General features: G+C 54.5%; 2 protein-coding genes across 7 annotated transcripts in view; both read right to left on the reverse strand.

Moving 5' to 3' along the window:
• Positions 1-64: 64 nt before the first annotated feature.
• TOR2A (torsin family 2 member A) lies at positions 65-3,852 on the reverse strand. The gene is made up of 5 exons (XM_008006155.3): positions 3,657-3,852; positions 2,848-3,113; positions 1,925-2,100; positions 1,111-1,238; positions 65-825 (listed from the first exon to the last, which is right to left on the reverse strand). Exons 1-5 carry the CDS (start codon positions 3,805-3,807, stop codon positions 581-583), a joined length of 966 nt encoding a protein of 321 aa, XP_008004346.1. The 5' UTR covers positions 3,808-3,852; the 3' UTR covers positions 65-580.
• Positions 3,853-6,440: 2,588 nt separating this feature from the next.
• SH2D3C (SH2 domain containing 3C) overlaps positions 6,441-15,713 on the reverse strand; it is a 42,155-nt gene continuing 32,882 nt past the window's right edge. For 5 of the 6 annotated variants that reach the window (XM_037994167.2, XM_008006143.3, XM_073021945.1 and 2 more), the window contains 7 exons: positions 15,525-15,649; positions 12,620-13,155; positions 10,892-11,007; positions 9,918-10,089; positions 8,371-8,482; positions 7,808-8,014; positions 6,441-7,048 (listed from right to left, as the gene is read on the reverse strand). In XM_037994167.2, the coding sequence (XP_037850095.1) occupies positions 6,873-7,048; positions 7,808-8,014; positions 8,371-8,482; positions 9,918-10,089; positions 10,892-11,007; positions 12,620-13,155; positions 15,525-15,649 (1,444 nt within the window). In that variant the 3' untranslated portion in view covers positions 6,441-6,872. The remainder of the gene's footprint in view (positions 7,049-7,807; positions 8,015-8,370; positions 8,483-9,917; positions 10,090-10,891; positions 11,008-12,619; positions 13,156-15,524; positions 15,650-15,713) is intronic. The other variant, XM_073021944.1, reaches the window with a different exon arrangement.

The raw sequence follows: 15,713 nt of genomic DNA on the forward strand, positions 1-15,713 counted from the left end.
CCCAGCACTGGCACTGAGCCAGCTGCCTCCTTCCAGAGCAATTAAAAGTCTTAGCAAACAGTCCTCTGGTCCCATAGCTGAGTTTATTATACTTGTTCTCTTCTTTTACAAAATTAAAAACTTCTAAAACCAGGCCCAAGTGGCAGCTTGAGTCCCTCCATTTATAGAAACCGAGAAGGCTCCACCTGGCTTGATGAAATGGACACAGGGTGTGGGGTGGAGGGGAGGGGGCATGGTGCCCGACCAAGGAGGCAAGGGGCAAGGGTGGCAGACTGAGGAGGGAGCGCCGCCACGAGCCACAGTCCCTGAGTTATAATTCACAGTAAGAAGGCTCAGGCTGCAGGGGGAGGTCAAGGCTCAGTGAGGTTCTGGGGTGACCAGGGGTTTCCCTGGGGAAGGTGGCCAGGGCCAAGATGCTCTTGAGCCAGGTTAGAGGCCAGGGCCCTTCCCAGCCATCTGTCCCGTGGCCCAGCCGCCACTCCCTTCATCTCACTTGGTGCGCTGGGTTCCTGTGACAGAGGTCCCAGGCCTTTCCTGCATGGCCTGGCCATTAGAGGGGCCAAGGATACCACCCGGGGGGTCAGAGAAAGAAGGAGATTCGGGAGGCCACGGTCTTGCAGCCATTGGAGGAGAAGAGCTGCTCGTCCTCAGGGAAGAAGGTGGTGCTGTCCAGCACAGCCTGGACAACCTCATCCCTCGGCTCCAGGCCCAGCTGGGCCAGCTCGTTAAGCACGCAGTGCCGGACGTGGTGCCGCTGCAGTGGGAGGAAGGGCACCACTGCGTCTAGGAGGCGCTCTTCCATGATGCCCGAGTGTGAGAAGCCATCTGCAGGAAGGGCAGGTGGGGAGGGGGCCTTGTGCTTCACAAGAGGGGAGAAGTTGGCCCCCACCCGCCAGGGGCAGGACGGAAGATGCTGGCCTCAGTCCCCTCAGCCGCCTTCTGGATGTAGGACTCAGGGCCTGTAAGGCTGACCCAAGGTCACAGAGCTGGGAGTGCCAAAGCCGGGCTCAGAACTAGCAGGTCAGTGGGCAAAGCATGAGACCCCGGGAAAGCCTGGCCCCTGGGTGTGGGGTGAAGCCGCCCGGGAGGGGGCTGCTGAGCCAGACTCACGGTGTGGGTTATCCAGCACGGCGCGGGAGATGACTGGCTCCAGCTCCTGCAGGAGGATCTCCTCACGGTCCCGGCGGCTGCGCCACGCCTCCAGTGCCACCTGGTTGATCTGCTCGCCACCCGTGTTGCTAAAACCATGGGGGACCCAGGCTGAGACTCAGACGAGGACTAGCGCAGGGCAGGATTGGACCCTCGCCCCCCCGCTGCCACCTGACAGGAGCACAGCCCAGTGCAGGGAGGAGCCAACCCCACTGAAAACACTCCACTTCCCCCTCCATGGTGTCCATATCCACGGCCCCTGCAACTCACCTACACATGCCATGTACTTTACAGTTTACAAAATGCTTCTGTGTCCCTCAACTGACTTTCCCTCACTAAACTTCCAGGAAGATATCGGGGCATCATTATTGGCCCCGCTGTTCAGAAGCAGAGACAGAAGCTCAGAGAGGCGGAGCCATGCTGCCTGAGGAAACACAGCAAGGATTCTGAGAGCTGGGACTAAAGGACAAGAACTCTGTTCCTGTTTTCCCCAGGCCTGTGTCCTCCTCACCACAAAAGAGGGAAAAGTTCTCGACCTGGCAGGGCTTCCACAAGGAAGTGGTGATCAAAAAGACTGAGCCCAGAATGGGCTGAGAGTGTCCAAAGGGAATCAACCAGGCGGAATGACAGTCATCTCTGAGAGGGTGGAGGGCACTGGGAAAGCCTAGCTAAGCCCACGGGGAACTGGATTCCGCTGGGAGCACAGGCCAAGGCTGTAGAGCTGAACCTCTGCAAAGTGGCCCCCCACCGTGCCCGCTGCAAAGCTGGGCCCCACCTGATGAAGATGAAGATGGCTTTGCGATAGTTGGTCCCGTATACAACCCAGGAGGAGCCCAGGAAAGGCCGCAGGACTTCCATCAGGCCTGGGGGCATCTTGTCCATCTCATCGAAGAGGAAGAGGGAGCGGCCGCAGGCAGTGAGGTTCCCTTGGACCCAGCTCTTAAGATCCTTCTGTAGGGGAGAGACAGAAGTTCCAGCGGGGGCTGGAGAAACTCCCCCAACCCCAGACCTCTTCCCAAACCAAAAACTAATCTCCTTTCTAGGGAGATGTGGTCTCCCAGAGAGCACCAACCTCTTAGTGAGCCTGATGGTGAAACTGTATCCCAGAGAGGGGCAGAGACTTGCCCAAAGCCACACAGCCGGTCAGCAGCAGAACAGGGACTCAAACCCAAGCCTCCCACTTCCCTGTTGAGGGCTCCTTGCACGACACCTGCTGCTTTCTATAAAAGAAGCAGGCTCCTTCCTGCTCCCTGAAACTACACAGCAGTGTTGACAGCTGAAACTGATCAGCCTGGAGGGTACCTTGCAATCAACAACAGTAGTAGTAAGAGCCAGTATTTCCCGATGCTTACTCTGAGCCACAAATTGGGGGGATTTCCAGCAAGACAACAGTGCAGATTATCTGACAAACATAGGTGCTCCATAAATAATATCTGCAATGATACAATCTCATGTCCCTCACAACAACCCTGGCGGGTAGGTACTGCCAGGTTCCTTACTGCCCCAAGGAATCAAAGTACTCCCTGCCAGGTAGAATGGCACCTTCCCAAGTTCTGTGCAGGATGGGTCCTGAGGGCTGGGGCTGCAGCCGGCTGTGTGGTCTGGAGCAGGTGACTCCCCTGTCTGGGCTCAGGACTTACTCCCTAGGGTGGCACCCCATGGTGAGGAGAACAGTGGTCAAGGACGCATCCAGCTTACCTTGTAGCGCTCGATGTGGCTGGGGTGGGGGAAGTGGATGACGGGAGAAAAGTGGTGCACGCGGGGGCTGCGGAGGCCGCCCTGGAAGAGGTAGTGCGCCAGCAGGGAGCTGACATAGGATTTGCCGGTGCCGGTCCAGCCGTGCAGGGAGAGGACCAGCGGCTTGGTGGGGGCAGGGTCGCGCACAAAGGCCTTCAGCGCCTTCATCACCAGCGCCTTGGCCAGATGCTGGCCGGCCAGGTGCTGAGCCAGGTCACACTCCAGACCTAGGGCCACAGGAGGATGGTGAGGACACATCCCACCAAGGCAGAGGTTCAAGGGGAACGTCATGTCTGGAACTTGGTCGGGAACGTCATGTCTGGACTCCTGTGTCCTTACGTTTGTCCAAGCTGTCTATGCACATGGTACGGGGACCTTCGGGTCTGTGGCGCAAAAGAGCCACCTTCGGGCCTGATTCAGCTAGGCAGCGCCCCCACCAGGCGGTCATCTAGATTGCACTCAACCCTAAACGGGAGCTGTCAACGAAGTCAGCCCCAGCCCCGGCCATCCCCAAGGCGCTCTTCTCCCTTGACGGCCAGGCCATTCCGGGGAGGCCCAAGATCTCCCCCAAAGGGCTCTGCTGGCTGAGGCTTCTCTCCAGGTTGGCAGGGCCTCCTGGACCTCAACGGGTACCCTCCACCCTCGCAAGTCTGCCGGCCCCGCCCCCCGGTCCCACCCTCTGAGTCCTCAGCGGCTCTGGCCGGGGCCAGCCGGGCTCCCAGCGCGCCCGCGTCCGCCCGCCCCTCGCTCCGGGCTCCCTGGCGCCTCACCCGGCAAGTCGGGCCGGAAGTCGCATTCGCAAAAGGCGCCCAAGTTGCAGCGCAGGGAAGCCAGGTCCCAGGCGGCGGCCGCGGCCGAGACCAGCCCGAACAGCCCGAGGAGCGAGCCCCAGGGCCGGCAGCTGCGCGTCACAGCCGCCATCCGGGTGAGGCCCGAGCTCGGTGTGGAGCAGCCAACTGCCTCGCCCGGGAACTGCAACTCCCGGAGTGCACCGCTCCGCAGCAGCCACGCCCATCGCCTACAACTCCCGACACCCCTCTCCCCGTCTCCAAGGCAGGCCCCGTCTTTCCGCAGCAGGACCAGAAGGTGGCCTCCAGGGGGAACCCGCGAACCGTCCAATCCGGGACGGCGGGCCGCGTTTCCATGGCCACGGTAACTAGGGGACCATCGTAGTAACTCAGAAAGAATAAATAAAGGATTATGACCACAAAGGGCGACGTAACAATTACAGCAAAAACTTGTGCGGAACCTTACACCTTGCAAAGCGCCTTTCCCATGCTCCTTTTTTCTTTTATGTGACAAAAGTACCTTCGCTAACAGTTTTTGGTGAGCACTTACTCTGTGCCATTAGTGCTAAATGTCTATATAACTTATAATATGGTAATAGTATCTGCTATCCAGAGAAATGGTGGTGTTTCAATGAGATAAAGGCACACAAATTGTTTGGCTCTGAAAGTGATCAATAAATGATTATCAACATTCCGTTGTGTATGAAACAGGACTGTCCCTCACCTAGCAGCAACTGTGGCCAAATGCTTGGCATCAGTTCTAGGAGATGGGTTTTGTTGTTGTCCCCATGTTAATAAGGAGGCATTTGGGACCGAAGAGGTTAAGCCTTTTACTCAATGTCACACAGCTCGTAAACAATAGAACTAAACCCAAGTCTGGCTGCTGCTAGAGCCCTAGTGCGCGGTTGCATGTTATCTGCCTCTCTTGGTCAAAAGATTCAGAAGGCAAAGGACTCCAGACGTTTGAGGTTCAGCGCACAGGCTTCCCAGGCCTCCAGCTTGGCCTGGATTCGTTTTGATCCATATTGCCCACCTCCCCCACCCACTGGAGTAAGGGAACCAAGACAACAGCCTTCATGGCCCACCTCAAAGACCCTGTCCCTACCAACCTCAACACATAGTTATACACACACACACACACACACACACCCCAAGGCTTCGGGGGCCAAATATCAAAGGCTGAAAAGAAAGAAGTCGTTGCGGCGGGTGCGGTGGCTCATGCCTGTAATCCCAGCACTTTGGGAGGCCGAGTCGGACGAATCAACATGGCGAAACCCCGTCTCTACTAAAAATACAAAAATTAGCCGGGCGTGGTAGCAGGCGCCTGTAATCCTGGCTACTCTGGAGGCTGAGGTGGGAGAATCACTTTAACCCGGGAGGCGGAGGCTACAGTGACATAAGTGAAACTCTGTCTCAGAAAGAAAAAGAAAAAAACAAAAAGGGAAGGGAAGGAAAGAAGGAAGGAAGGAAGGAAGAAAGGAAGGAAGGAAGGAAGGAAGGAAGGAAGGAAGGAAGGAAGGAAGGAAGGAGAGAGAAAATAAAGAGAGAAAGAAAGAAAAAAGAAAAGAAAAGAAAAAGAAAATGAGTAGTTTCCACTATCAAGGAGAAAAAAGGAGAGAAGTCTGGATCCGGGAAGCCAGGTGGAGCCCTTGCCACTCTGCTGCTGTGACCCGGGAAAAGTCCCTTCTCCTTTCAGGTATCAGTCTTCCAGAGGGGAGTTGGGATCATAGATTTCAATAAGCCCTTCCACCCCAGTTCCTCGGATTTTTGGTTGTGCATTTGTGGGAACTGTTGCCATGGCGTCCCGGGGCAGGGCAGGGGGTAGGAGCACTGGGTTGGAATTAGCTGTTCATCTCTCTCACTGGTCTGTGAGCTCCCAGAGAGCAAGGACTGGGTTTTCATACTTGCTGTAACCCTGGCTCCTGGCACAATCTGGACTGTCGCAGGTGCTTCAGAAGTATTTGTTGTGAAGTCCTAATTAGGGAAAATGAGTCATGCTGATTGGACCAGGGGAAAGCAAAAAGAGAGCAGATAAGCTCAAAGTCGGCCTTTTTTTTTTTTTTTTTTTTTTTTTTTTTTTGAGACAGAGTCTCGCTCTGTCACCCGGGCTGGAGTGCAGTGATGCGATCTTGGCTCACTGTCAGCTGCACCTCCCGGGTTCATGCCATTCTCCTGCCTCAGCCTCCCAAGTAGCTGGGACTACAGGCGTCTGCCACCACGCCCAGCTAATTTTTTGTATTTTTAGTAGAGACGAGGTTTCACCATGCTAGCCAAGATGGTCTCAATATCCTGACCTCGTGATCCGCCCACCTCGGCCTCCCAAAGTGCTGGGATTACAGGCGTAAGCCACCACGCCCAGCCAGATGTCTGCCTTCTTGATGGTTCAGGTCACACAGCCCTCCTGTGCCCAACTTCTCACCAGACACCTGTAGGTTAGCCCACTGCAACCTTGGTGTTATCAGTACTGCGGAAAGCCCTGTTGAGCACACAGCAGAAACGCCATCCCATAAAAAACTCACAGCAAGGCTTTGTCTCTTTGCAGTCAGCTCCTCTTCTGCTGACCTGCCCATCGCTACCTTGCAATGCATTTTCATGCTTTCTCTAATAAATCTGCCTTGCTTTACCTACAACTGTCTTGGTAAATCCTTCTTACTCCCATGCCACTGGCCCTAGATACTCGCCACTCACTCACAACATTTGTTGAACGTTCTACCTTTCACCTGAGAAAAGGTGCTTCCTTCTACCCCAGGAGCCCGAGAGACAGAATAAAGAGTCATAAAAGTTTATTATATGAAAGAAATAACATGGCTTCTGTACATCTATTTACAGAACACAGAGACTTATTTACAGTGAGACGGAGGCCTTGGTGTGGGTGAGGGACAGACGGAGAGTGAGGAGGCGTGAACAGCCTGCCTCCCATGGCTCGAAAACAGGGAACCCCAGCAGGAAGGGGAGCAGCAAAAGCTGGTGGGGGAACCGGCGTTCCTGTTCTTCCTCAACGGAGACCTGGTGAGCGTGTAGCAGGTGGGATGGAACCCAGGGTCCACGCAGGACCCTGGAGGTGCAAGGGAGATGCTTGAGTTGAACCCAGAACATTCTCGGGTTGATCACAGTGTCCTTGGGGTGCTCTGGGGAAAGGTCTGTGCCCCCTCTGCCCCTGACGCTGTCCGCAGCTGCAGAGGGGAAACGTCCCTGGGATCACAGCTCGCTGGAGCGGACGGCAGGCTCCAGCTTGTGGGACAGGGCAGTGAGGACCTTGTCGAACTTCTCATAGCGCCGGGCCTGACTGCTGCTGGCACCCTGACTGCCCCAGAGGAGGCGCATCTGGAACTCCGTGCTGAACACCTCCAGGAGCTCCGGCCGGGCCTGGAACCCTGCAGTGTTGGGGCATAGGGTCAGGTCAGAGGCTGGGGTTCCTGTCCAGAGCCCTGGCATTCTTCAGGGCCCCCGTTAGGGACCTCCCCTCAACTCCGCCAGGGATCCAACAAGGTTTGTGAATCAACATGACCCTGTAGTTTAGCATCTTTGTCCTGTTATTTGCAGCGTATAATTTAAAAATGACTAGACCATAAAATACTAATCTGTTTGCAGATTTTTGGTGATTTTTTTCTTTTCTCATATTTTTCTGTTAAGTTCCAAATTATTTCCTAAGAAACATATATAAATTTTAGGCCAGGCGCGGTGGCTCACACCTGTAATCCCAGCACTTTGGGAGGCTGAGGCAGGCGGATCACCTGAGGTCGGGAGTTCAAGACCAGCCTGCCCAACATGGTGGAACCCCGCTTCTACTAAAAGTACAAAAAATTAGCCAGGTATGGTGGCCCACGCCTGCAATTGCAGTTACTCGGGAGGCTGAGGCAGGAGAGTCCCTTGAACCTGGAAGGCGGAGGTTGCAGTGAGCTGAGATTGTGCCACTGCACTCCAGCGTGGGCGACAGTGTAAGACTCCATCTCAAAAAGAAAAGAAAAGGAAAGAAAAGAAAAGACAAGACATGAGAGGAAGGGATCAGGGAGACAAGGCAGGACAGAGGAGTGCAGAAATGTGAATGGATGCCTTGGAGGAAAGGGAAACAGTGAGGCAGGTGGAGGGAGGCCCAGGCCTGCAAGCCCCCGAAGATGCCACCCGCCACTCACCCTGCAGCTTGACCTCAGCATTGGTGTTGTACAGGCCTCCGTGGTGTGCCACTGTCCGGGCAGCCTCCAGGTGGGCCAGCACCACCTCCACGCCATGCTCCGTGCTGCCCCAGGGCTCAGGGCCCTCGGGTGGGGCCGAGTCACACTCCAGCAGGGTGATGAGGGGCAGCACATGAGGAAACGTGGTGTTGCTCAGCGGCGGGCCTTCTGCAGGGAGAAAGGCAGCAGGCGCTTAGAGATCCTGTAGTGCCCACCATCCACTGCAGTCCCGGAAGCCGAGGTGCAGGAGGGAACCGGCCTGGCTGAGGTCCCGGAGAGCCTCAAGGGCTTCTGACTCCTGGGACAAACCCTTCCTTTTGGATTCCCCCAACTGAACCCACAGCAGCCCTGGCCCAGCCCCAAGGGCTGAGCCTGGATGTGAACAAGGCTGACGCAGCTGCCAGCAGGGACAGTGAGCTCAGGGAAAGTAGCTTGCACAGAGCTCAGCCAGGCTCTCATCCCTGTCCATGCTGGGACCCCAGGGAGGGCTGCAACCTGTCCAAGGTCACACAACAAGAAAGTACCTTTGCCCTCGTTGAGGCTCTTGAGAAAAGGCTTGAGCTTCTTCTCGTACAGGATGGCACCCTCCGTGTGTCGCTGCCGCAGGGCCACCCATGTCTGCTCCAGTCGAGAAATCTGGGGAGGCCAAACTGTGAGAGACCAGCCAGGCAGAGGGCCTGCAGCGGCCACCCTGCTGCCCTGCTGAGTGGACACCCAGATGTGGGACCAGTATTATTATTATGGCCATCCTTCGTGTACTAGGGACAGTGATGACTGCTTTTCATGTCTACCATGAAGCTCTCACAAAACCCATTTTACAGATTAGGGAACTAAGACTCAAGAGAGGGGAATGACTTGCCCAAGGTTATTCTTTTAAAAAGTGGCAGAGCTGGGAGTTGAACCCAGGACACTGCCTCTGGGACCTTGTTGTTCTTATTTATTTATTTATTTATTTATTTATTTATTTATTTATTGAGATGGAGTCTCGTTCTGTCACCCAGGCTGGAGTGCAGTGGCGCAATCTCGGCTCACTGCAACCTCCACCTCCTGGGTTCACGCGATTCTCCTGCCTCAGCCTCCTGAGTAGCTGAGACTACAGACATGCACCACCACATCCGGCTAATTTTTCTGTATTTTTAGTAGAGACGGGTGTCACCATGTTGCTCAGACTGGTCTCAAACTCGTGACCTCAGGTGATCTGCCCTCCCTCCTCAGCCTCCCAAAGTGCTGGAATTACCAGCATAAGCCACCATACCTGGCCGTTGTTCTTATTTATTAGGCATAGGAGAGGCAGGCTTAGCTTTGAAGTCAGCTAGACCTGGTTCAAGTCCTAATTCTTTCAGCCTCTGACCGTGTGACCTTAGGCAAGGACTACTCTGTCTCAAACACTATATTTGTAAAATGTGGACGCTGAAGGCACCTACTTCATGAGATGGTTCTGAGGAATCACTGCTGGTAAAGTACTTAGTATACCACCTAGCCTATAGGAAATACTCACTAAATGGTTGCCACTTTATTCTTATTCTTTTTTTTTTTTTGAGACAGAGTCTCACTCTGTTGCCCAGGGTGGAGTACAGAAGCATGATCTCGGCTCACTGAAACCTCTGCCTCCCTGGTTCAAGCGATTCCCCTATCTCAGCCTCCTGAGCAGCTGGGATTACAGGCGCGCACCACCACGCCCGGCTAAGTTTTTGTACTTTTTAGTAGAAACGGGGTTTCACCATATTGGCCAGGCTGGTCTTGAACTCCTGACCTCGTCATCTGCCCGCCTCAGCCTCCCAAAGTGCTGGGATTATAGGCATGAGCCACAGCGCCTGGCCTATTTTTATTCTTTAAACTCACATAATGCTCCTCATTCGTTTTATTTTACAAGCGAGGAAACTGAGGCCCAGAGAAGGGGAAGAACTTGCTGTGGGTAGGCACTTGCAGAACTCAGTTCTCCCGGGTACTCTCACCAATGGTGCCTAGAAACTCCAAAGCTCCTCCTGGTTCCATACACAGCCATCCCAAAGGCACCCCAGGGCTCTTCCAGACAGTCTACCAGATGCCGGCTCTGCGCGGCTCTCAGTACCTGGGCCATGTCTAGGGCACCCATGACCGCCGCGAAGCTGAACATGTTGCCCATAGTCCCCCGCAGCTCTGCCGCCAGCTGAATGGTCTTGTGCAGCAGTGCTGCCCGCTCCTCCGCAGAGCCAGTGCAGCCCAGGATGTCCACGGCCAGCATGATGGACATGGTGTGGAACCTGTCAGAGCGGCGGGGTAAGAGGCGGCGGGCTCAGGGACAGTGGTGAGGGGTGCGGGCCTAGGGCGCTGCCTGCGGTTGGGCCGGGAGCGGCGGAGGGCGGAGCCAACGTGAGAGGTTGTAAGGGTCAATGGGATAAGGGGGCGGGGCCAGAGCTGTGGGTGAACAGGGAAATGCGTCACGCAGAGCAGTTTGTTTTTTGTTTTTGTTTGTTTGTTTTTTGAGACAGAGTCTCGCTCGTCGCCCAGTCTGGAGTGCAATGGCTCGATCCCGGCTAACTGCAACCTCCGCTTCCTGGGCTTAAGCGATTCTCCTGCCTCAGCCTCAAGAGTAGCTGGGATTACAGACGCGCGCCACCACGCCCTGCTAATTTTTCGTAGAGACGGGTTCACCATGTTGGCCAGGCTGGTCTCGAACTCCTGACCTCAGGTGATCCGCCCACCTCGGCCTCCCAAAATGCTGGGATTACAGGCGTGAGCCACCGCGCCCGGCCACGCAGAGCAGTTTTAAGAATGAACAAGGAGGACCCCGAGCTGATAGGCGAGGCCAGGCTGATGGTCAAGGGGATGATTGGTCAAGGGGATGCGAAAGGAAGGCAAATGCGGAGATACAGGATTCAGTCTTTGGGAAATCAGCTTGCTTACAGCGAGTTATCAGGGGTTGCGATTGGTCAATGGGATGGGAGGCGTGGCCAGAGCCCTGGGAGCCGCGCTGAGGCTGTGATTGGCCAACCCGCCCTGTCCAGCGGGGACTGCGGTAGCCGGGGGTTCCCCGAGAGTCCCCGGGTGCCGGCGCTGTCTCACCTTTCCAGCAGGTCTAGGCGTAGTTGCCGGCCATGGGGGAGGGTGAGCAGTTCCATGCCCCAGCGGACTCCCATTAGGGTCTGCATCTCCTTGGTAACGCCCAGTATCCTAGCAACCTGCAAAGACGCCCAGAGGGCTGATTAATATCCTGTCAGGGCTGGCCCCAGCCATCTGGGAGTCAGAGAGCTTTATCTAAGTGGGTAGCCTGGTTGGAAGGCGGAGTTTGAATTCCAGCTCCACCGCTAACCCTCTGACATGGAGCAAGTGACTCTGCCTTTCTCAGCGAGCCTCAGTTTCCCCATCTGTGAAGTGAGAATTAATAGGAAAATGCCCAGAGGTGCCTGGCATGTTAAATATTCAGTTAAGGTCAGCCGAGCGGGGTGGCTCACGCCTGTAATGCCAGCACTTTGGAAGGCCGACGTGGGCAGATCACCTGAGATCAGGAGTTCGTGACCAGCCTGGCCAACATGGCGAAACCCTATCTCTACCAAAAATTCAAAAATTAGCCGGGTACAGTGGCGTGTGCCTGTAGTCCAGCTACTCGGGAGGCTGCGGCAGGAGAATCGCTTGAACCCAGGAGGCAGAGGTTGCAGTGAGCCAAGATCACGCCACTGCACTCCAGCCTGGGTGACAGAATGAGACTCCATCTCAAAAAATAAAAATAAAATAAATAAATAAATAAATAAATATTCAGTTAAGGTTAAGAGCCGGATACTTGTCCATTGCAGAGGGAAACCCTGAAGCCCGGGCAGGGAATGGGCTTGCCCAAGGTCACACACTGGGCCTAGAACCTGGGTCCTCCCTGCCACCCTGGACTCTTCATGGAGCAACATCTCTGCCTTGACTCTTTTCTTGCTTCCCGCGCTCTGAGACCAGTATAACCTGATGATCAGTTTCTCCCAAGAAAGGAGAAACTGAGGCACAGAGAGAACTGGGGTCTTTAGATGTTCAATGATTCAACACAGCTAAGGCCCAGGCATTGACAACTTATGGGCCGAGGAAGTAATCATTTCTGCTTATTTGTCCACTAGGGGGGGTGGGGGCGGAGAGTCAGGCCTTTTCTAGTCCCAGGACAAGCTGGCTAACCCTCAAAAGGCTCTGCGGCACACTACAGAAGTGTCCCCAAGTGCCTCAGGGAGCCAGAGACCACTGGGTTTCAGGTCTGCCCAGTTGTAGCCAAACTGACATCTGGAGGAAGCAAGGATATCGTGTGTGTGTGTGTGTGTATGTGTGTGTGTGTGTGTTTTTTGAATAGTGTCGTTCTGTTGCCCAGGCTAGAGTACACTGATGCGATCTCGGCTCACTGAAACCTCCACCTCCCAGGTTCAAGTGATTCTCCTGCCTCAGCCTTCCGAGTAGCTGGGATTACAGGTGCCCACCATGACACCTAGCTAATTTTTGTATTTTTAGTAGAGATGGGGTTTCCCATGTTGGCCTGGCTGGTCTTGAACTCCTCACCCCAGGTGATCCGCCCGCCTTGGCCTCCTGAAGTGCTGGGATTCAGGCATGAGCAACCACCCCCGGCCTTATGTGCTTTTTAAAAGGAGAAACTGGAGGCCCAGTGAGGCTAAATGACCTGCCCAGAGTCACAGAGCAGGCAAAGGACAGTCATGGAGCTAGAATCCAGGCCCACTTGTTATACTTGGGGAATCTGGAAGCCAGTTTCTCATTGCCCTGCCCCATAGAACGGAGATGCTCCCTCCACCCCAGTGCACAGCCAACACCTACCAGGCAGTCCACCTTGGTGACATGCCGGGCCAGTGTCCGGGCATCCACTTCTGCCAGCAGCTCCTTGACCTTGCGCAGAAGGCCCACCTCCAGCGGTCGGTTATCCCTGGGGATCAGTAGTGACTGGAAGGTGGCCGGGTTGAAGGAAGAAGTGACTTCCACGATGGGGACTGTGAAGGTCTTGCCCCAGTCCTCCTCGGGGGCGCCATTTTCTGACAGTTCCTTTAGCTTCTCCCCATAGCTCCTGGCCTGCTGGCTGGAGGCCTCAGCTGCTGCCCACTCTCGGCTGCCACGCACGGGAGGCTGGAGCTGGCAGTAGTGGCCAGAGTCCGGGTCACTGTAGCTGCTGAGTGATGGTGACGGGGAGGTCTTGCAGAGGGTGTGGGAGGGGCTGGTGTGGGGGCCCTTGTCTGACTCCCCATGGGTCTTTGGGGCACTTCCAGGACACAGCTGGGGCTCACTGGAACGGCGGGTGACAGGGGAGGCAGGCAGTGCTGTGGCAGAAGGGGCTGCAGGGGTGGCATGGACACGGGTTACTGCAGAAAGAGAGAGAGGTCCCCTTATAGCAGCTCCCCACCAAAGTGAGATTCCCGCACCCCTTCCCAAAGAGCAGGCTCCCTCACTCCTTGTAGGGGGTACCGAGGTGATGTCCCCACCTCCCTGCATCACCAGAGACCAGGGCCAGCTGACTCTGGCAAGCTGACCAGCCCAGGTGATGCTCTGAAATCACCAGGACCCAGGAGTTTGCATGGCCCCACCCTGAGGCTGCTGCAGCCTTGGGGACCCACTGCTTGGAGGAGCTTCAGTGATCCAGGGAAGCTGAGTATCTGCTGGAGTTTCTTGTGCTACATGTGATTGTTTCTCAACGAGTTAGCAATAATTATTTCCTTTTTTTTTTTTTTTTTTTTGGAGTCAGTGTCTCCTTCTGTCGCCCAGGCTGAAGTGCAGTGGCGCCATCTAGGCTCACGGCAACCTCCACTTCCTGGGTTTAAGCAGTTCTTCAATTCTTGACCCTCAGCCTCCTGAATAGCTGGGATTACAGTCATGTGCCACAACGCCCAGCTAATTTTTTTTTTTTTTTTGAGTCAGGGTCTTGCTCTGTTGCCTAGGCTGGAGTGCAATGGCACAATCTCAGCTCATTGCAACCCCCGCCGCCCAGGTTCAAGCAATTCTTGTGCCTCAGCCTCCAAAGTAGCTGGGATTACAGATGTGTGCCACCGTGCCCGGCCTGAATTAGCAATAATGATTTGTTGCTATACATTGTGTGCCCAGGAGCTGGCGACATGCTGGAGACATAACCACGGTAAAACCATCATCAAACCTCAAAGACGATATTTACTGAGCTCTTAGTGCCTGCAAGACCCTTCTTTGTACCTCAGTCTATTTAACCCTTTCAATGTCCTATGAAGTAAGTACTTTTATAATCTTCATTCTACAGATGAGAAAAGTGAAGCTCATAGAGGTGCACTGACCTGCCCAAGGTCACCGAGCCAGCAAGCAGTACAGCCGGGATGTAAGTCTTGACATCTGGGCTGCTTTACTATACCAGATTGCTTAGAAATTGTCCAATAAATCATACTGGCAAGGAATTTTCGGTTTTATACTCAGGGGTATTGCTTTGAAATCAAGTTTGTAGTTATGACAAAGTTGGTGGCTCTGTGTTTAGGGAAGGATTTGTGACAACTGATAAAGACAGCAAGACTTCAATGGAATGCCACCCTAGGCAAAAGTTCCTCCTGAGACAGCCCCCTCTCACGACACTTGGCCTGCCACGTGGACAGTATGGCCTGTTGAAAACATCCTTTTCATTTTTTTCCAGAAATGACCTATTGGAATGTTTCTAACATAGAAACTTTCTTCGTATTTATAAGAAAGCATAGTGTAGGCCGGGCGCGGTGGCTCAAGCCTGTAATCCCAGCACTTTGGGAGGCCGAGACAGGCGGATCATGAGGTCAGGAGATCGAGACCATCTTGGCTAACACAGTGAAACCCCATCTCTACTAAAAAATACAAAAAACTAACCAGGCGAGGTGGCGGGCGCCTGTAGTCCCAGCTACTCGGGAGGCTGAGGCAGGAGAATGGCATAAACCCAGGAGGCAGAGCTTGCAGTGAGCCGAGATCCGGCTACTGCACTCCAGCCTGGGCGACAGAGCGAGACTCCGTCTCAAAAAAAAAAAAAAGCACAGTGTTCTGTACTTTCCACTTAATTTTGCTGTGAACCTAAAACTGCTCTAAAAAATAAAGTCTATTAAGAAAAATAGAGGCCGGGCGTAGTGGCTCATGACTGTAATCCCAGCATTTTGGGAGGCCGAGGTGGGCGGATCACCTGAGGTCAGGAGTTCGAGACCAGCCTGGCCAACATGGTGAAACCCTGTCTCTACTAAAAACACAAAAATTAGCTGGGCGTGGTGGCACACGCCTGTAATCCCAGCACTATGGGAAGCCGAGGCAGGTGGATCCCCTGAGGTCAGGAGTTCGAGACCACTCTGGCCAACATGGCGAAACACCGTCTCTACTAAAAATACAAAAATTAGCCAGGCATGGTGGCGGACACCTGTAATCCCAGCTACTCGGGAGACTGAGGCAGGAGAATCACTTGAACCCAGGAGACGGAGGTTGCAGTGAGCCAAGATCCCGCCACTGCACTCCAGCCTGGGCAACAGGAGCAAAACTGCCTCGAAAATAAATAAGTAAATAAATAAATAGTTGCTAAATAAACAATCCATGGATACATCTTAAATGTTGATACCAACAGTTCTGCTAGCAGGTTTCCAGTGTCAATTATTGCTCTTAGTAAAGGTCTCGCCTCAGAAAAGAGGCGGAAACATACATAACCACACATAGGTTACAGAAGTCTTCAACAACAGATTCCCTCCACCTGCTCCACCCCCTCTGCTGGCCATACCAGTGCTGTAGGCAGGGGAGCTAGGGCTCTCGGAGATGGGCGACATGGGTGAGTGCAGGTCCGGGATCTGGTCCATGCTGAGGGCACAGCTGCGGATGGAGTCCCGAGGGCGGGGCAGCGACGTACTGTGGAGCAGATACCATCATGGGCAGGGAGCCCAGAAGTCAGGGGCCTCAGCCTGCCTCTGGG

Source organism: Chlorocebus sabaeus, chromosome 12 (assembly GCF_047675955.1).
Source record: "Chlorocebus sabaeus isolate Y175 chromosome 12, mChlSab1.0.hap1, whole genome shotgun sequence".
NCBI classification, from domain to species: domain Eukaryota; kingdom Metazoa; phylum Chordata; class Mammalia; order Primates; family Cercopithecidae; genus Chlorocebus; species Chlorocebus sabaeus.